The 19,574-nt window shown below is 50.9% G+C and overlaps 7 protein-coding genes across 7 annotated transcripts; 2 read left to right on the top strand and 5 right to left on the bottom strand.

Moving 5' to 3' along the window:
• Positions 1 to 461: 461 nt before the first annotated feature.
• Positions 462 to 2,321, bottom strand: EJ05DRAFT_331973 (cytochrome P450). Its single transcript, XM_033740855.1, has one exon. It carries the CDS (start codon positions 2,067 to 2,069, stop codon positions 573 to 575), a length of 1,497 nt encoding a protein of 498 aa, XP_033601526.1. The 5' UTR covers positions 2,070 to 2,321; the 3' UTR covers positions 462 to 572.
• A 1,533-nt stretch (positions 2,322 to 3,854) lies between these two features.
• Positions 3,855 to 5,896, bottom strand: EJ05DRAFT_499499 (FAD/NAD(P)-binding domain-containing protein; the record flags this gene model as incomplete). Its single annotated transcript, XM_033746847.1, has 3 exons — positions 3,855 to 4,918; positions 5,057 to 5,610; positions 5,664 to 5,896. The coding sequence occupies 3 exons, from the start codon at positions 5,894 to 5,896 to the stop codon at positions 3,855 to 3,857; spliced, it is 1,851 nt and encodes a 616-aa protein (XP_033601525.1).
• A 1,005-nt stretch (positions 5,897 to 6,901) lies between these two features.
• On the top strand, positions 6,902 to 12,772 carry EJ05DRAFT_509942 (uncharacterized protein). The gene is made up of 3 exons (XM_033748136.1): positions 6,902 to 10,821; positions 10,875 to 11,555; positions 11,603 to 12,772. The coding sequence occupies exons 1-3, from the start codon at positions 7,288 to 7,290 to the stop codon at positions 12,485 to 12,487; spliced, it is 5,100 nt and encodes a 1,699-aa protein (XP_033601524.1). The 5' UTR covers positions 6,902 to 7,287; the 3' UTR covers positions 12,488 to 12,772.
• Positions 12,773 to 13,268: 496 nt separating this feature from the next.
• On the bottom strand, positions 13,269 to 14,863 carry EJ05DRAFT_331807 (uracil-5-carboxylate decarboxylase). The gene is made up of 2 exons (XM_033740854.1): positions 13,806 to 14,863; positions 13,269 to 13,752 (listed from the first exon to the last, which is right to left on the bottom strand). The coding sequence occupies exons 1-2, from the start codon at positions 14,731 to 14,733 to the stop codon at positions 13,592 to 13,594; spliced, it is 1,089 nt and encodes a 362-aa protein (XP_033601523.1). The 5' UTR covers positions 14,734 to 14,863; the 3' UTR covers positions 13,269 to 13,591.
• Positions 14,864 to 15,049: 186 nt separating this feature from the next.
• Positions 15,050 to 15,733, bottom strand: EJ05DRAFT_537431 (uncharacterized protein; the record flags this gene model as incomplete). Its single annotated transcript, XM_033749385.1, has 3 exons — positions 15,704 to 15,733; positions 15,247 to 15,649; positions 15,050 to 15,202 (listed from the first exon to the last, which is right to left on the bottom strand). Coding segments are annotated over exons 2-3 (288 nt in total), but the record flags the coding sequence as incomplete, so codon positions are not given.
• Positions 15,734 to 16,366: 633 nt separating this feature from the next.
• Positions 16,367 to 18,170, top strand: EJ05DRAFT_509939 (FAD-binding domain-containing protein; the record flags this gene model as incomplete). Its single annotated transcript, XM_033748135.1, has 3 exons — positions 16,367 to 16,795; positions 16,845 to 17,207; positions 17,262 to 18,170. Exons 1-3 carry the CDS (start codon positions 16,541 to 16,543, stop codon positions 18,168 to 18,170), a joined length of 1,527 nt encoding a protein of 508 aa, XP_033601521.1. The 5' UTR covers positions 16,367 to 16,540.
• A 191-nt stretch (positions 18,171 to 18,361) lies between these two features.
• EJ05DRAFT_331803 (Ctr copper transporter) lies at positions 18,362 to 19,359 on the bottom strand. Its single transcript, XM_033740853.1, has 3 exons — positions 19,212 to 19,359; positions 18,654 to 19,114; positions 18,362 to 18,602 (listed from the first exon to the last, which is right to left on the bottom strand). Exons 2-3 carry the CDS (start codon positions 19,112 to 19,114, stop codon positions 18,554 to 18,556), a joined length of 510 nt encoding a protein of 169 aa, XP_033601520.1. The 5' UTR covers positions 19,212 to 19,359; the 3' UTR covers positions 18,362 to 18,553.
• Between the last annotated feature and the right edge of the window lie 215 nt (positions 19,360 to 19,574).

The following is a 19,574-nucleotide window of genomic DNA, read 5'->3' as shown; positions in this document are numbered from 1 at the left end:
GTCTTGGGTATAACAGAGGTAGCACCAATTCTTATACTATGCTTGGTCAGTGAACAACAAAGTTAGTACCCTACTATGCTACGAAGGTAGAGGTCGGAGTGCTTTATATAGTCAATATGTTGAAGGATCGAGGAACAGGGACCAGGGAAAACGAGGTGGTTTGTGTTCTCATAGAGAAAACAGGGAGAGGGGTCTGGCTGGAAATATCAGGAGTGTATCAGAAGAGATGAGATGGCCTTGAAACTGAGCGTTGGAGGCGGGATTAGACACGAGTGCTATATAGGCTTGCTGGTGTGATTAGCGCCTTGTGTGAGATTATGATGATGGTGATGTCAAGGCGTTTACTCGATCGATTTGAGCGAGAACGAGCATATATCCTGGACATGGAAGGGAGTGTTCCCGACATAGCAACGGGTTAAAGTATCTGTTAGTTCGGCAGGAGTGTAAATGGAACGCAATTACGTTAACGTCATTCATTGAAATGGAGATATCTGACAAAAATCATATCGACTACAACAGGGTGTTGTGCCTAGCTGCCCCTGACTCTCCCCCCGAACGTGCACAATCAAACATCACGCATCCGCCACGGCCGCATCTCCCACGCCCTCCTTTTTATACAGCGCCACCAAGCAGCCGTTCGCATTCCGCGTCGTCACCCGCATCCGGCCCACCCACTCTCGCGCATCTCTACTCTCTATCCGTTCAAACCTTGTCACCATCCGCGCAAGGATATACGACACCTCCATATTCGACTTCTGCTGGCCCAGACACGCGCGCGTGCCGTAGCCGAAGGGCATAAAGTGCCACGCGCGACGCTCCAGGTCGCCCTCGTCCCAGCGATCCAGGCGGACTTGGGCGGCGTCGGGACCCCAGATGCGCTCGTCGCGACCCATGGACATTTGCGAGGGCACGATCTTTGTGCCGGCTGGGACGAAAATGGGGGATGTGCCGAGGGGCCCGCCGCCGGTGGGTAGGGTGGTGTCGCACAGGGCGACGCGGGAGAGATTGGGGAAGATGGGGTATAAGCGGAGGGCTTCGAGGAGGAGATTTCGCATTGCTTTGAGGGTGCGCAGGGAGTCGAAGGTGAAGTTGGGCAGGGCGGCGACTTCGGCCTGGAGGAGCTGCCAGATGTCTGGTCTGCGGGAGAGGATGAAGAGGCAGTTGCTGAGGTGGATGGCTGTGGTGGCCATGTTTGCGATTGAGAGGTTGAGGACCTGGTCGATTGCTTCGGGTCGGCTGATGGCTTTGTCGGCGAGGTAGCGCGGAAATGAGAGACGGCCCTGTGTCTGTGACTTCTCCGGAGAGATGGAACAGAGAGCTTGCTCGATGTATTTGTTTGCAAGAGACCGTACAACGTCTCTACTTTTCAGCCAGTTGGTCTTTGGGACGAGGAATGCAAAAGGGCCCAATGCGAGGCGTAATCCTGACCCTGATAGACAGTTGTCGAAGTCGGCCTCGAACACTTTCATGTCTGCGTGCGAAAACGTCTCGTCAAAGACCCATTCGGCGCCGAAATCCATATAGAGCCGCAGGAAAGAAGATTGCAAGTCAATTTGCTGGCCACTTTGGATGTTTTCGAACAATTCGGTCAAACGAGACTCTATCGGGGCGAAGTTCATGACATTTGACTTGGTGAAGTTGGGCTTGACTAGATTCCGGGCTCTCTTCCACTCGTCTCCATCGACCGTGATAATACCACGACCCAGGAATGTCATAGCACTGGCTCTCAGGGGCGCCACTCCCCAGTGGTTTTCATTTGTAGAGAAGACAGCCCTGGCATTTTCGGGCTCGATAGTGAAAATGACTGGAGAGCCAAGAGCTCGTAGCTCGTATGTCCGCCCATATTTCTGAAAGCGAGAATTGATGGTTGCCAGTATTCTGTCAGATCTCTGCAGTCTGAGTGATTCGAAGAAGAAGTCCAAGCCAAAGATTGGGTCAATTCCAGGAAGGCGTGTCGGCGGTTCACAGCCGTCCTGATAAGACTTATGCCGGCGCACGAGTATGTGCCATGTCTGGTAAGAGATGAAAGCAGAGAGTGAACAGAGCAGAAGGACAAACGCACTGATCATTGTCGATGATGATGATGGGTCGAGTGCGGTAAGGCTATCTAAACCCTATAGCAACGTACGGGCAAAGACTTTATTTCTCAACTGGCATACAGCAGATCGAGGTTACAGCATATGTGAAAGTCGCGTGGTGGTCGAGCTAATCGAGATCCAGCCGGGGCTATATAAGGTTGCTCGGGCAGGTTACTGAGTCGTGGACAAACAGGTATGCGGTGCGTTTGTGGGATGAGCTGAAGCCTGGAAGTGGCACAGCACGACGCCGCAGACGATGGCGGCGAAGGTTGATTGTTGGGCATGGCCATGGCCATATAGGAAACAAAGTGAAGCGCCAGAGATGGTAATTCGGCATTCGATATTGTGATGGGGAGGGCGGAACGGATTGCAACGGCTTCGTGGCCATGATACCGTTCTGAGATTGAGAGATTCAATGCGATGGATGCAGCCGATGTCAGTCCGACGTGTGGCAGCGCATGAGATGCCCTATCAATATCATCCACCATGCCAAACATCAGCCAATGCAGTCTTTGCTTCGAACACGCAGTGAGGTAACGCGGAGACACGGTTCTCTCAGTCCCCCGGAGCCGAGACGCAGCACTTCCAGATATGCATGTTGACTTGTGATGATGCCGCACCCACTCCCCTTCCAGGCCCTGGAAAGGAGGTTGAGCGATGTTGTTGGCTCTTCATCGCTTACGAGCTTGGTCAACGGTTCAGCCTTGCAGAGTGGACTATGCAGATGCAACATTTGCGTAGTTCCACTCTAGAATAGCATGTTCGGTCTATCTATCGGCGCTTTTCGGCGGTCATATTTCCTATCTTGTGCTGCGTACATATCGTGTTTGCTGGAGCACACTAGAACTACCGCGACATGCTGTGTACTATACTTATATCTGCAGACCGTCTCGAGCCTTGCGCAGTCTCGTCATCCTGGCTGGATGCTAGGACTATCTACGTAATGTATATTAATCACTGCGCTTTCTCGGCAGAACTACTACATCAGATCCCAGATATGACTAGACCGCACTAGAGGCCTTGCATATCATAGGTCCACACGAGGTACCATGCCACACCGCAGCTTCAGAGCACGGCCAAGACGGATTACGGGAAAAAGTAAAAATACACCGATACCCCAGCAGACACTACAGTACTTTCTATGATATCTCCGAGCCGGGCTGCATGGATCCATGGCAGCCACGCTGAGCGGGTCATGCAAGGAGCAATCCTAGTCTAGCTAAGTATGGATATATCTAATAACTGGATATCTTTTAACGACTAATTGGAACCATCGCGATGTAATTACCTGCATACCTAGAACTTACGAATTCACGCAAAGTGCTGGATTACAGTACCTGCCAGGCACCAATGTTATTGTCGACTCGTGAATCAAGGGTCTGACTGATGAGCTCCGATACTTGCGAGACAATGATAGAAATGCACCGTGTGAGAGGCCCTGGGTATTTGGTGAAATGTCAACAAAACAGAACCTAAATGCTATAGGAAGTCGAACACACTGTGACAATTGCCGAGATCTTGCTTGATATCGTGTTGTGTAGTTGAGTCTTACATTGGTGGTTTTGTAGATACGTGTTCGTTCATGCTATGTTCGCACTGCCTGGGTTGAGGGACTTACCAAGTCTTGCATAGCTATTCGCAAGTCAAGCAATTAGCCCCACGGAGTGCGGAAGAAGATATTCCCAAACACACAATACTTGGCGCATGAAGAAACCTGGGACAGATGCTCTTGTTGTGGAAAGAGCACGACGCCCTCCGTCCGAAGCATTTTCAAGCCTACTCCTCTGGAGCGCAAGGCTGTCCGTCTCTTGTGTCTCCGGCCTCTCTGTCCACGCCTCGAACCTCGTACTTCTCATCGATTGCCCAACCAGCCAGAGTCTTCATCAGTTCTTCGCCATACTCCGGCTGTACGTCCTTGCCCTCATCGTTTAAAATCCCTAGGTAATTTGTGATATCGCGCCCGTCGAACTCTCGCGTGTCGAACCCATTACCCATGAAAGCGAAGCGGTTCTCGTCCCAGTAATCAATCTCGTAATCTTCATAGCGCACATCCTTCATCATGTGTAGGAAATGCAGTCGAGAGCCTGGCCAGATCCCAGCTTGGCCATCCGCCTTGCCTTGTTTGAACCAAGAGCGACATGGCGAGGTCCACGCAGTACGCTTCAGAAAAAGGTCTGCATGTTGGCGGAATTGGCAAGAAGCGTCCATACGAGGAGTAAAGGATTTGATATTCTCGATTTGCGCCTTCGTAATAATCTTGAACATATACCTGGTCCATTCCTCGATCAATGGCATGAAACTGCCGTGACCGAGCGGGCCATAGGGACCACAGAACGAAAGATAATTGGGGAAGGTTGGTACGCCCACGGACAGATATGACGTTACGCCGGCATCGGGAGACCACAGTTCGTGTATGGATTTGTCCTTGCCTACGAAGGTGAAGTGCGGCAGCCACGACGTATCGAACCCTGTGGCACATATGATCACATCTGCGTCGTAATGGGTGCCGTCTTGAACAAAACCATCCTCATCAATCTTGCTGATCGAAGTTGTGAAGACCTTGGCATTAGATGCTAAAAGCGATTCTAGGTAGCCCGGAGCAGGAGTTGGCCGGCGACATCCAGGATTGAAATTTTTTGGAATAATGCTTTCGCACAGGCGTGGGTCGTGCTTCAACTTTCGTGACATTTGTTCATGTGCAGATTCCCTGGCTTTCCTCGCATCTTCCGAGCCTTTAATGATGAACTTGAACCGCTGATTGAGCTCATTTTCGATTTGTTTGCGATACTCATGGTATTTCTTCGGATTGTTTCTCAAGAACTCTATTTGTTCAGGAGAATCTACCCAAACGTCAGCAAGTTTTTGAGCTGCGTCTGTCTTGCGAAAGTGGAGTCATGGCATATATCCCCCATCGAAGTATGTCGAAGTTCGCAATATCCCGCAAAACGACCAAGGAAATTATTGCAACATGTACTCACATTTGAAGTTAGCTCCATCTCTTCCGGCCCATGTCTGAGCGAAGCCTGCAGTAATCCAGATAGGCGAGCGAACCCAGTGATACAGAGTGTCAACTTTTTCCTGTATGGCGGCTACTATTTGAACTCCACTACTTCCAGCTCCAAGTACTGCCACTCTCTTGCCTGACAAAGGATAGTTTACCTCATACCTAGCAGAATGCATGATTCTGCCTTTGAAGTTGCGTAATCCTGGCACGTCCGGCCATTTCCACTTGTTGAGCACTCCGCCAGCATTGATGAAGAATTCAGCGGTATCGCCGAACACTTTATTTTCCTCCAGATCTCTGATCTGAAGTCTCCATAGTCCTGCTTCATTGTCCCATGCAGCGTGCTCAATTTTATGTCGCAATTTGATGTACTTTTCGATAAAATTATTCTCTCGCTCGATCTCTTTCAGGTATTCCCATATCTCTGGGGAGTAGCTATAGTAATGAGACCATAATCTGATCTTCCAAGAGAATTGGTAATTGACACTTGGTACATCGCACGCGCAGCCTGGATATCTGTTCTCCAGCCTTGGCATAAGTTAGGTACGTGTTCATTCGCAATGGCCATGTCCGGAACTGACCACGTGCCTCCTATATCCTTGTTCTTTTCATAGCATGTAATGTCAACGTTCTGGAGTCCTGTCTCGGCTTGCTTGAAAAAGTTGAGAGAGGAGGCGCCAGCACCCATGAGAATAACTCGGACTCTGCGCTTTGTGCCTAATGGCTGTTCGCGTATGTTGTAACCATACTGATCAAACTCTGGATATGGTTCGCCGTCATAATCAGACGGACTGGTTGAAGTTGCTGTTTCCATAGTCGTTATCATGTGAGTGACCTTTCGTTAAGAAATATCTAGCACCTTGCAGGATATTTGACACTATCACCAAGAGATAGATAGTATTGTCAGATTGAGTGCATTACTGGGATATCATTTCACCCAGCCGTCGTGCCGGTCCACTTGGCCTGACCCTAGCCATCGATCGGGACAGACTTTTGGCTGCGGGGTAGCTGTACCTCTTATTCTGTGGTGTAGCATGACGCTCGGTGATGAGAGCAAACGTTGAACCTACATTGCCGAAGAGTTGTGATTGGTGACGTGGGCGTGTTGCGCGTCCTACTGCAGCTGTCTACACACACTGCTCACGCACTCTTTCGTTATTCGCAATACAACTCACTTTGTCTTAGTATCTTGTTGAATTCACTTTGTCTTAGTATCTTGTTGAATATCTTGCATCAGTCTACTGGGTATAATGTCTCTTGGCCTGGGCTGCGTCGGTGTTTCTCGCGACTGGTGAGACTGAATTTAGATAACAACGTGTGTTAAGTGACGCCGCTAGGTCCGCTACCGACGTCGGTCAGACCGTACTCCAGGCCAAAAAAAGGCAGTCTGGAGTTACGGTGCACAACGCTATGAGTCCCGCTGGCTGTGAGGGAACAGATGAGGAATGATGATAGACACGTTGCAGAAATAATGTTGCGCCGTGTGCTCTTATCTGTAGTTTCAGGAACAGCATTGCATAGAAAGCGTGCCTCTGATGGAGCAGCAAGAGTGTCTATTATCGTGAGCCCTTGAGGGATGTGGAAGGCTGGACGGTGATTGTTAGAACTAGCAATTGGACATGGAATAATTACTGATATTAGAGTCATTGAGTGGTGCTGGCTGGCTGACAGTTGGAGGCCTCAGGCCGTAAGTGTCAATCACGCCAATAGCCGTAATAGTATTGATACTAGCGTATTAAACAACAATACGTGCCTTACCAGGCATGCCTTGCTTACCTGTCTGCAGCCCGCCTTATCCACCCTGCCTACCTACGCTACGGCATCGAAAACCTAAGAATACACATCATCTCCTCCGCAATACCTAATTCATTACTCTTTGCAACAGTCAAAGACCCGACGCCGGCTCAACTTCGATACGCGACACGATACGACGTAAGATAGCCGCTTGCCTGCGCTGGAAGAACCGCGAGAGCACCAACAGTCCTTTACAGAATCGTCCCAGCCCCACCTTGAGCGCCGCGCATCTATTCACTGCGCTGCGGAATATCTTCAAAGCTGGGCAGATGTGGTCATCGCGACCGCTTCATCATCATATTGCGCACCGGATGCTGCAGCTGATTGTACATTGAGCCCTGGATCAGCCCGTCGCGATCCCACCCTCATACTCCCTGACATCCCGACCCTCGAAAGTGGAACATCTTCACCATGTCTTATTACCCGAACGGTCAGCAACCTGATTACGGCCAGAACTACCAGCAGCCGCTAGCAAACCAATATCAGACCATATATCCGAATCATCCAACGGCCTACGACAATGGAGAAGACCCAGCATACGGCGCGACCAACGGTCGCGCCCACAATAGCTATGACTACTCAGCTTCACAACAGCATGTGAGAAGCAACAGCTCGGCCTCAAGAGCAAACGATGAGCTGTTTATTGGTGATGCGTCGGCAGGGGCAGGGCACCGTCCAGTCGGTGCTTCCGCCTCTAACACATACGCTCATCAATACTCATACGGCCAGGCCTCTCCACCGCAGCCACAGACGACTTATAATCCTCGGAGCTATGTTGCCCCAATACAGCAACCAAATCCTGCAACCTACGGCGGCGTAAATCGAACGACATTCCAGCCAAACTCTCCACCTCAGCCATATAATCCGGCTGCCTATGCAGATAACACGATGGGCCGCGCGAATACTGTCAGTCAATCGTATGGCTACGCCTCCCCCACGACTCAGTACACACCGACCTCTCCTCTGCAATCCTCATACCCAAGCGTTACTATGCCGCAGGCTCAGTCATATTCTTTTGGTGGAGGAAGAGCCCAGTCGCAACGAGATAATCGGTACAACGATCATTCTCAGCAATCGCAAGGTCGCCCCAGCGCCTACACTGCCCCAGCTCCTCCGCCTCCGCCAGTCCCTCCCTCTGCAGCTTCTCTGGAGGACGAGTGGAACCCCATATCGCCAAGGCAGCAAGTCTATCCTAGCTACTCACACTCCTCTGACCCAACTACCAACCGACACCATGTACTTCCATCTCCTCCTATAGGAGGTAATATACGTCAAAATTATTCCCAACCTCGCCTCGAGTCTCCGACCATAGGACAGCACACCTCTAATCCTCTGCCTCCTACTCCACCCGCTCCTGTACCTCCTCCACACCGCGCCGATACTATCAATCGGGGGAACAGGCCTTTGCCACCGCACCCGAGTCGACCAGGAGGTGAAGAAATTTCTCCTCCACCGCAAACTCCATCATATTTCGATCAAGACGACCTCTTCGATGATGTAGAACGCGCCTATAGAGGTATGAGCACAGGTGCGACAAGCCCACAGATACAGCTCAACCAGCAACCCATCGATGAGGGTGAAATAGACAGGTCGTACTCTGGATCCGGTAGGCATGGTTCTGGCCCCAACAATAGTGGGTCAAATGGCCGCCTTTCTCCTGGTGACACGGCTAGATACTATAATTATAGTGATGAATCTGATGCTGAAGCTGCTGCAGGCCTGGCGGCTTTGCAGATGGCAGAGCAACAAGAACGTGAAGATGAGGCTCGTAAGGAGAGTGGAAACCATGCTTTGTTCAGCAGCTACACTTCTGGTTCTCTGGCGCCGCCACCTCAGCAATACACTGCAGCTGGCAATCCACCCGACCAAGGCAGCGATAGTGACTTCGTTGGTGTGGATATGTCATCGTTCCAAGGGGGGATAGCACCATCATTCTCGTATGGTGGGCGGCCAGACGAACTTGCAGCGGGAGGCAGTACCGCTCGGCATGACGGAGGAAGTCAACCAGTATCGACATCCAGCTCTATCAGGCGTTCTGAAGACACCAGCGATGGGAGTACATCTTACGAATTCGACCCTATACACCCCTTTCCTCCCTTCGCAGGCCACACCAACCCAACTGCCAGGGTTGACACCGCAGGGACCGGTGGACTTTCAGAGCCGACTCCGGGAGGTCACCGACGCCGTCTCAGCTACGATGAAGGTGACGAGAGCGTGCTCATGGAGGCTCGAGCTGGAGCCGTCGGCGAGATACCAGACATGTTCTACCACCCTGGTATGCAGAATCGACCTCTTCCACCTCCTCCTCCTGGTGAGCCAAGATATGAGTCCGCTGATGCGCATATGAGATATGGCCAGCTCTACGCGCCTGATTCATATCAGCAACAAACTCCGGGAGGTATACAAGTGCCACGCTCGACTTCGTTATTAAACCAGAGCAGAACACCACAGACAACCGCGCCAATCCGATCGAAAACCGATGCAGAGCAGACAAAGAAGAACAATCGCATGTCAACTATGTACGGAAGTGAGACCTCCACATTAGTCGAGCCACAAGGTGATGCGGTTGCCCTCGATCTCCCAGCGCTCCCCGCTGCTAAACGCTTTAACCCGGCTAAGTTGACAGCGAATGACTTTAGGAAATGTTCCGAGCCATGGGCACTGAGCTCAATCTTCGAGTGGATGAAAGGCCTAGCTGCTGGAGAAGCTGATTTGAAGGAGCATGCGATTGTCGAAGGTCTCCAGGCTCTTTTCTCGTACAAAGTGCCGACCATGAGTATCTTCGATGTTGAGGCCTTGAGTACGCAGGTCATGCAAGAGATGTTCAGGTCTGGCGCCGTCGTGCGGGACGAGGAATGGCTGAAATTCAGTAACAAGTCAACGACCGGGATAATCTACCAATTTACCGGCATCGGCTGTTACTCGCCCAAAGTACATGATATGCCCTTGTATGGGCGCTGCTATTCGCATCACTGCCAGAGAACCGTGAAGAAGATTGATCTCCAGTCGCAGGCTGATGTGGCAGAGCAAGCAGACTGGGCCACGTATTATAAACTTAAGAAGGAGGACCTCGAAGGCACACACAAGAAAGAGATCGAGCGACAGAACATTCTGCACGAAATTGTCCAGGGTGAGGATAAATTCATGCGAGATCTTGATGTACTGAGGATCTTGTACCGTGACAGACTCCAGGCAGCGCAGCCGCCAGTCATCGGACCCAAGAAGCTGGCAGGTTTTCTAAGCTCAGCCTTCGGAAAAGCTGACGCTGTCAAGAAAGCTAACGAGGATCATTTACTACCACAATTAAAGTACCGACAACAGGAACAAGGGCCCTGGATTGTTGGCTTTAGCGAGATATTTAGAGAATGGATTCGGAAAGCAAAGATCGCATACATTGAGTATGCGTCTGCGCTTCCTTACGCGACTTTTCTGATACGGCAGGAAGCGGACAGGAACATGCTTTTCAGAGGCTTCTTGGACCAGGCACGCCAGAATGCAAGATCGAACAGGCTTGGCTGGGATAGCTTTCTGAAAGCACCAGTTGCCAGGTTACAGCGTTATGGCCTACTCTTGGACACTGTTCTAAAAAACTCGACTCAAGATGGCGACGAAAAGCGTAACACACTCAAAGCCCTCGAGGAAATCAAAGCTGTCACAATGGAGTGTGATGCGCGTGTGGCGGACATGACAAGGAAGGTTGATCTCAGTGACTTGCAATCCAAACTCATCTTGCGTCCTGGCATGCAGATGGTGGAGCTCAACCTCGACCACCTGGGCCGCGAACTGATACACCAGGGTGATCTCCAAAGAATGGGAAATACACGCTTCACACTACAGGACTCACATGCTCTACTTTTCGACCATTATCTAGTGTTGGCAAAGACTGTTGGACATCGCGAGGTAGAAGGCGTGTCAAAATCAGAGAAATATGACATCAACAAACTGGTACGTATAAAGCAAGCGTCTCTCGCGATATGTTCCACTGACCTCAGCTGCAGCCTATTCCCATGCAGCTTCTAGTGTTGGAGAGCACCGACGACGAGCCTGTGGTTAAATCAGCGCTGAAAGGTATTACCGGCACTGGAGCTCGAGTGGCTGTGCAAGACAATCGCTTAGGCAGAACGAGCTCGAGTCAAAGCCCGCTGCCAGGAGCTCTTACCCACACCAATACGTCTACGTCGGTCAACTCAGTTAGCACCACTTCTTCTGGACGTACACTTGGTCCCACTATTAGTGCCGATGCAAAGGACGATAAGGTCTTGTATCCTTTCAGGATAAAGCATCTTGGTAAAGACGACTATACTCTTTTCGCAACAAGTTCACAAAATCGGAGCGAATGGTGCGCCAAGATTGTTGAAGCAAAGACAAAACATGCGGCTGGACTATTTACCCAGAATGCTGAGCCTTTCAGGCTACGCGTAATGGCCGATTCCGCATTTGCCTACGAGACAGGGCCTCCTGGTTCGAAGAGCGTTGTAATCAAAGGCACACCTCTTGATCGAGCCATAGCAGACGTGGAGAAGCTATATCAGAACTCTGGCCGACCAGCGCCAGTCTGTCGCGCAAGAGTAAATTGTGCTACTGCATTCATGCAACCCACAGGGAAGAACTCCGTTGCTGTCGGAACTGATAACGCGGTCTACATAGCAGAAGTGGACAACCCAAGAGGCTGGAATCGAGTAAGTGAACACAACTCGATGTGGACCATTGAGCTAACGCTTTGCAGGCGATTCAGACGCCAAAGGTGTCGCAGATTGCTGTGCTCGAAGAATTTGGCCTCTTCCTCTTGATCTCAGATAAGTCACTGATTGCCTACCATCTGGATGCCATTTGCCCGGTCGGTGGCACAACGTCCGCGAACGAACGTCGCGCGCCCCAAAAGCTATCAGGTACTCGCGACATCGGCTTCTTTGCAACGGGGAAGATGAAAGACCGCACACTGGTGTTCTACAAAAAACGCGAAGGTCTCTCATCTACATTCAAAGTTCTTGAGCCGATCTTTCAAAAGTCAAATGAGAAGAAGAGTCGATTCCTTCGGGTTGGAAAGACAGAATACTTCCGGGATTATGATGAGTTCTACATTCCAACAGAGTGCTACGGCATAAACCTCTTCCATTCGTCTCTCGCCGTCTCTACCTCCAAAGGATTTGAGGTTCTCACATTGGACAAAAAGCAGTCCTGGTCTGTCCCTGATCTGAAACCACCACACGTTGCAACAATTGCCGCCCGTCTTGCCAACCAGACGCCGCTCGGGATGTTCCGTCTTTCGGACCAAGAGTTCCTTCTTTGTTACGAGGAATGTGCTGTATATGTCAACAAGTATGGAGAGATCTCGCGATCGGTCATCATGGAGTTTGTCGGGAAGGCCAAATCTGCAGCCCTATACGGACCGTATGTCGTCCTGTTTGACCCGAATTTTGTGGAGATCCGAAACGCGCAGAACGGTCGTCTACGGCAGGTCATCGCGGGTAGAGACGTCAAGCTCCTGGACGATGCGCTGTCCGGGGGAACGGCCGGACACAGGACTATAAAGGTGTGCATGCAGCACCCTGAAGTCGAGAGGAGCCAAATTGTAGTGGAGCTCTTGCTGAATGAAGGTCTGAAGGAATGATAGCGGCGCCGATGCATAGCCCAGTGTTTTCCCTTTTTGTGTGAGGCCGGTGTTTTGTTTTTAATTGGTTGTTTTGGCGCGAAGGCGGTTGCAGGTCTGACGATAGCGATGGATGGATGGATGGATGGACGCACATGGAGCATGTGACTTTTGGATAACACATGCTTCAAAGAAGGCTCGCGGCAAATTTTATATGATACCTAGACGTTCTCGTGTATGTATGTATGCGTATGTACGTACATTTGCGGTAGCATTTGGGAGGACGGGATTTTGGGCCAGGGGTGGATCTTCCGGGGGGGGGGGGGGGGTTTCAGGAAAGCAGAGTGGGCGTACAGCGAGATTTAGTACTTATCCCCGAAGAATTGAGAGCAGTGTATCCCGTTTTCGTATTTGATTAGACTGCAGAATGTGTATAGTGAGTGAGATGTCCATTGCAGTACAGTTTCTGTTGCTGACTAACTGCTTTGACTAATTGATTGCCTGTCTTAACGGCCCTGAATGTAAAAGGTCTAGAAATCTAAGCAATCATTCTGAAGTCTGGCTAGAGGACATACACACGAGGGGGACGAGATGATAGACCCGTTGCTATGCAAACTCGCAGCTTGTAATTTGTTGGGGGGCTCACAGTACGTACTCTATAGTGAACAACGAGATGAGGAAGCAACGAAACAGATCCGAGCAAAGTACAAGCCGCACCGCAACCAGACTTGACCCAAATCAACGCTGTTTCCTGCAATTACATACCCATCGCATCTGTAGAAGACACTGCTCGGATGCTCCCAGATGACGAGTTTATGGTTAGATTGGCTTTGATCTGATCAATACGAACCGTTCGAGACTGTACAAGAGTCTTGTTGGGCTGGCATCTACGGCCACGGCGGGTTGAGATTGAATTTTGGTCTTAGGAAAGGGAAACTATGCCTTCTACGTTGCGAGGGCTGGGTGGGAAGGATGGGATAGGAGTTGAGCATGAGCTTGTGGGAGGTACGTACATGCATACGGGTAAAGTCATGCTGGGCAAGGCGGTTGGACGTTGGTTGTGGAGGAGAATATTTGTTCGGTGTGAAACTCGAGGCTGCATCAGATTTTCTATACTTCGGTGCTTTAGTCTAACCTCAGTACTCGAATTGCATTTCCTCCTAGAATACCGTCCGCCATGGCCTCTTTCCCTCCAGATGCTGCTTTGATAGCTGCGTAATTCGTGTTGACGCTCAGCCATTCTGAACCCTCGCCCTCTAGTGGAGGAAAGAAGGGGTGATCAGTACCTATAGGAATGTGAGTCAAAGCATTTCCATGGGAGACAATTCTTGAAACATACCGAACATCAATCTGTCTGCCCCCGACGCTTCTATGGCTGCGTTCAGACCAACTTCGTTGTAAATGACAGCATCGAGATAGATATTCTTCTTCAAGATATCCCAGACCGGCCTACGTCCCTCGATCTTTCCATGCTTCTTCAAATGCACATCGTGAGCGATACAGCTCTCGATACGTCCAGCGAGGAACGGTAAGGTACCTCCCGAGTGTGCAATTAGCACGTCTAGCCCCTTGAATCTGTCCCATACCCCGCTCAGCAGCATCCTGGTTACTGCAATGGTAGTCTCGAGCGGAAATCCTAGTGCAAGTGGAAGCACGTGGCCATACTCATTCGCTCTCGGTCCATAAACAGAGCTAGGCAGACCATAATGCGGGTGGAGGAAGATCAACTGCCTATTCTTCTCCAAAGCCGCATATATAGGATCGAGCGCGGGGTCATCCAAACCTTGTCCTAGTCCCGAAGTTCCCATGATAATACCACGAATATACTTCAAGCTTCCGAGCCTCTCCACCTCTTTGACGACTACCTCCGCTTTTGCACTGAGCGGCAGTGCTGCAAAAGCGTACAGTCTCCCAGAGGAGTTTGCGCAAATCTCATTGACCTCGTCGTTGATCTTGCGAGCAGCCTCGCCGGCCTCCTCAGGAGCTATGAAATCGAGCCATGGGTTGGCTAGGGAAATGACTGATTTGTCGATTCCGTGCTGGTCCATGAAAGCGATCTTCTTGGAGATGTCCCAGTAGTCGGGACCGACCGGCCGGCCGCGTGAGGTGGAAGGTGTAGAAGGGTCATCTTCACCGGGCAGGATAATCAGGCGTGAGGAGTCGGGCGCATCAGGGAAGGTGCGAATATAAGGGACGGTCTGGCGCGAGCGGAGAAGAGAGACATAGGATGGAGGATAGACGTGGGTGTGGATGTCGACGACTTTCATGGTAGCAGTGTATATGTATTGGTGTGAGGTGTGCAAGAGGCAGAGACAAAATGGTCCGTAGGACGACTACATGTTGACTGTACTGCTGTACGCAGGAGGTAAAGATAGGAAGGTGGGTAATGACCTCTGAATCTCTGAAAGTGGGGGACGTGGTGGGGAGCTTCCTTCGGCGTTTGAGCCTCACTTCGTACGCCGATGACCAGCTTACTTAGGAACATTCTCATGGGTCTCGTTCTCACCGACTGCGCTATAAAACCATCATCATAACCTAAACCACCAAGTGATCGCATTGACCAGTCCTGCTAGCCCTTCGTACGCAGCGACGCCCCTCCACTCGTGCCCCTGCTTGAGTAGCACCACTGCCGCCAGTCCTCGAAGCGGCACCGACCACATTAGTAGCTCGCGCAAAACTACCTGATGTCGTACCGACACGACCGTCTGGCATACTCCCAGAGTGAGAGTGGACAGACTACAATATGTCAGCGGAGGCAGCTCACGGAGATGGCAACACACCCCAAGACAGTCACAATATCGTGAGGCGCGTTTGAGAGAGACGGAGTAACAGCGCTGGGGGCTACGATCATCGCAACGCCATTGAGGAGTAAGGCAAGACCTTGTAGACCAAAGGCCACTTGCGAGAATCGAGGCATTATCTCAGCGAATTCCTCAGGTTCCCGGGATCTGATCGTCTTTCATTAAGTATTGAAGATGATAGCATTTCATTTAGCACATTCGGACGGTGGGCGACTGATATAATGTACCGCTGATATACATACAGGGGTAGGCGAACGCGGCTGAATTCAGGCTCTAATGAGGATACTCGTATAATAAGACCAGTTCCGAGTGATGACACAAGCAGGATTACTGATATGGCAGAATTAGGAGTCTATAATCCTGCCCAGCCGACGTGATTCGACTGTTCGTTGTCAATGAAGCTCTCAATTGCCATCAGTTTGCAGATCAAGCATACCTGCGATGTTACTAGAATCGTCCAAGACTCATATAATATAAAAAGCTACCTACATCACGTTAGTCAAGGAGACAAAAGTCGCCGTATCATGTCTGCTGACTTCAATTCTTTCACGTTGATTCATTGCGGTAGTATATTCTGATACTACAGCCCATATAACATTGGGCTTTGATTGACAGTCTTTGAAGACATACAAAAACTAATCATTATACGATAGCTAGCTCGATTTAGCCTAGCGCCCAACATCGACGTTTGAGATCAAGGTATTAGCGTTCATCCTCTTCATCTATTATGAGATATCCTAGAGCAAGACCATCAACATGTACATGATCCGCCTTGTATGAACTTTGTCGATAAGCAGTCTCTAGGCCTTTAACACCATCGAAGCAGCTCTGAAGTCAGCAACCAAGACATTTCTCGTACATCGTGGCCAAAAGCCCCAGAACATCTATTATTCGCACCGTCGCAGTCTTCATTACATAACGCAGCTCGTAAATGCACAATATAAGGTAGTCACACAACGTTATTGCAGAATAAGCAGATGTTTATTCAGCTCGCCAATGCACGAATCGGATCATGAGCCAAGCTCGCAAGCGATCACACCGCCGTGTTGTACATCGTATCCGCATCTTTCTCATTAGTTGATACGCCAGGAGTACTTATTGCATGCATACAGAAACGTCCAAGTTCTAGAGCTTCTTGGCTGCTTTGCATCTGTGCAGTCGTTTTTCAAGGAGACAAGCTACTACAAGATGTAACTGTTCCTCGTGGGTGGGAGCAAGATACTCCAGCTCACCAGTCTTGCAACTCGCTCTAGTCCCTGCTACAAGATCAATCATGCTGCAGCTTTGGTGTCTCTGCATAACCTTATGTGTCGCCATCGCGAGTGCACAGCCGGACTTGTCATGTCTTCGAACCTGTCTGGCGTCCAAAAGCACACCCTCGACCTTCAGTGACAATTCCAACTGGGCAAAGCTTGCTTCTCCTTTCAACCTTCGTCTGCAATATAAACCAGCCGTAGTTGTGTCGGCAGATACCGTGTCTCACGTTTCCGAAGGCGTCAAATGTGCCAGTAGCTGCGGCGGTTTCAAGGTGTGCGGTGCGGTACCTAGCATTGAATTCATATCTAACATGTGTCCAGGTCCAAGCTAGAAGTGGAGGCCATTCATATGCCTCGTTCAGCACAGGAGGACAAAATGGGAGTGTCATCATAGACCTGGCTTCACTCAACACCGTGACCGTGCATGCTAACAAGTCCGCAACAATCGAAGGCGGTGTCCGGCTTGGGAACCTCGATCTTTCACTTTTTGATGCCGGTAAACGAGCAATCAGTCATGGAACCTGTGCAGGTGTTGGTATTGGCGGCCACAGCACACACGGTGGCTACGGCTACGATTCACGAGCTTGGGGCCTGGCGTTAGATCACATTGAGGCGCTTGAAGTCGTGTTGGCCGATGGTTCAGTCCAACGAGTCTCTGCGAAGCAGAACGAGGACGTTTACTGGGTGAGTCATGGCACTCATCACCCATTCAAATCAATGCCTCATACAGAAGAATAGGCCGCACGAGGCGCCGCAGATTCCATAGCGATCGTCACGAAGTTCCACATGCGCACCCAAGCCGCACCCGAGAAACTCGTGTACTGGTCCTACGATCTGTCCAACTGTATGTCCAAGAAAGCGACCTTCGTCGCGGCCTTCCAACACGTCCAAAGCTTTGCCCTCAACACGACCGTCCAAGACCGACGTCTGAACTGGGGCATGTGGCTCGGCACAGACTCATGGTCAATCCAGGGCAAATTCTTCGGCACGCTCACAGACTGGAAGACACGAATCGAGCCCGAACTCCTCCGCACTCTTCCGAAGCCCGCAGGCAGCGACGTGCGCGAGGTCTCCTGGCTGAAAGCCCAGGCGCTGTTCGAGGGCTCCGAAGACACGGCCGCGCTTGCAAAACCCAAGGAGCCGGGCACGTACACCGAGCACGACACCTTCTACACCAAGAGCCTGACGGTCCCGGACCCGCTCTCGGCAGAGGCGCTGGGCAATTGGTATACCTATGCCACGACGGCCGGAGCGCAGATCACGTCGCCGAATCAATGGTCCTGCGACTTCGATCTCTACGGCGGGCCGGACAGCCAGGTCAGCATCTACAACAGCACGTGGTCGGCGTTCCAGCCGCGCAACGCGCTGTGGACGCTGCAGATGTCTGCCGGCGTCGAGGGAAACCGCGCGTTCGACAAGAAGCTGATTTCATTTGTCAATGGCATCAGCACGGCCATCACGAGCAAGATGCCGAATACGAAGTTTGCCGCGTATCATAATTATGTGGATCCGGAGCTTTCGCCGGCGGAGGCTCATCGGTTGTACTTTGGGTCCGAGGTGTATGAGCGGCTGTTAGCGATCAAGAAAAGGGTTGATCCGAATGGCGTTTTCCAGAATCCGCTTTCTGTCGGTGTGGGTGATGCGTGAGATCTATGTTTGGAATTAGTGTGTCACTGTCTGGAAGCGAATCTACTCGAGAAGTTTTTCCGAAGAGATCGTTATTCAGTATATCCAGCTATTCTCCATGCAGTGCTCCATGCAGTGTCGGCTAACACCCTACCTCTTCGGTTGTTGCCATGGCCCCTTTCATCATTAGCTGCGAGATTGTAGTCGATGTTAGACGAGTTAACGCAAGCATGCTGCACCGGGTGGCGTATATCGACTATGTGATAAAACGCGCGCGTTCTATTGGTCATCTAGTCGTCCAAGCATGTATCTTCCATCATCTGTTCATACTCAATAAGGACCGTAACGCCTTCGTATACCAAACTATCTCGCTCGTCATAGTATGATAGTCGCCAACTACTACATCAACCGCAGCATACAGTCGCGTCCTCTGCAGGTCTGCCCTCGCCTCCTCTAGTATGATGTTAGGATTGTTGTGGACAAGCTGGGAGTCCTTGTACTCACCCAAGTGGAATGCTCTCCCAGTTGAACGCAAAGTTGCCCAGAAAAGCGCCAATGAAGATACAGATGATGAGATAGCCATTGTAGTACATAGCCAGCAACATGACAATATACGCAATCGCAAACTGAACCATATGCAACAGAGCCCTGACCATCTGCTGCACCAGGTTCGGCCTGAAGCTTGCTTGGGCTGGGTTACTGGCCCTGACCGTAACACCAGGCGACTTTGGGGGACCGGAAGAAGCCGTGGTGGACTCTGGTTCGAGAGCAGGACGCGAGCTGTACGTACGCTGGTACTGACGCACGAGGAAACGGTCGTATTCCTTCCCAAGTCGGCGGAAGAACTCGAGGGCCATGACGAGGAGGATGACTCCGATCATAGAGCCGGCGAACATGCCGCGCGAGGTGATGTGCCATGACGAAGAGAGGAAACAGGCGTCGATCGTGTACCAGTTCCACAACATCTGGATGTTGTTAGCATCCATTTAATTTCCTTGGTCCAAGTTGTATGCGTTTCGTGGAAGCTCACATTGATCTTGCAGCTAGGCCCGGAGCCGCCGCCCATATCCATGTTGTGGTCCATAGTGTTCAGAGAGTCTGTTTCGGACGGTTCTTTCTCCTGATTTCGTGGAGGTGAGGCCAGGATGAGCTAGAAAGAAGTGCGAAAGGGATAAGGATATAAATAATACATGAGGGATCTTCAAGACAGCCCAGAGGAAAAGCGGAGATAAGCGCAGGTTTGAGCACATTTCTGGATTCTCCGGGACAAGAACAGCAGCGTTACTTGGCCTTGGCACGAACCACCTGCATCTCCTTGAAACCGACCACGATGAGGCCTTTGAAGGGTCAACGACGGTATGAAAGAATATCTAGTGAAGACAGATGAAAGGAGAGGATGCGGCCTTTGAGGAAAGTTAGCGAAGC

This window comes from Pseudovirgaria hyperparasitica (genome assembly GCF_010093815.1).
Source record: "Pseudovirgaria hyperparasitica strain CBS 121739 unplaced genomic scaffold EJ05scaffold_6, whole genome shotgun sequence".
NCBI lineage: Eukaryota > Fungi > Ascomycota > Dothideomycetes > Acrospermales > Acrospermaceae > Pseudovirgaria > Pseudovirgaria hyperparasitica.
The sequence above is the reverse complement of the archived record's forward strand: the minus strand, read 5'-3'. Positions and strand labels throughout refer to the sequence as shown.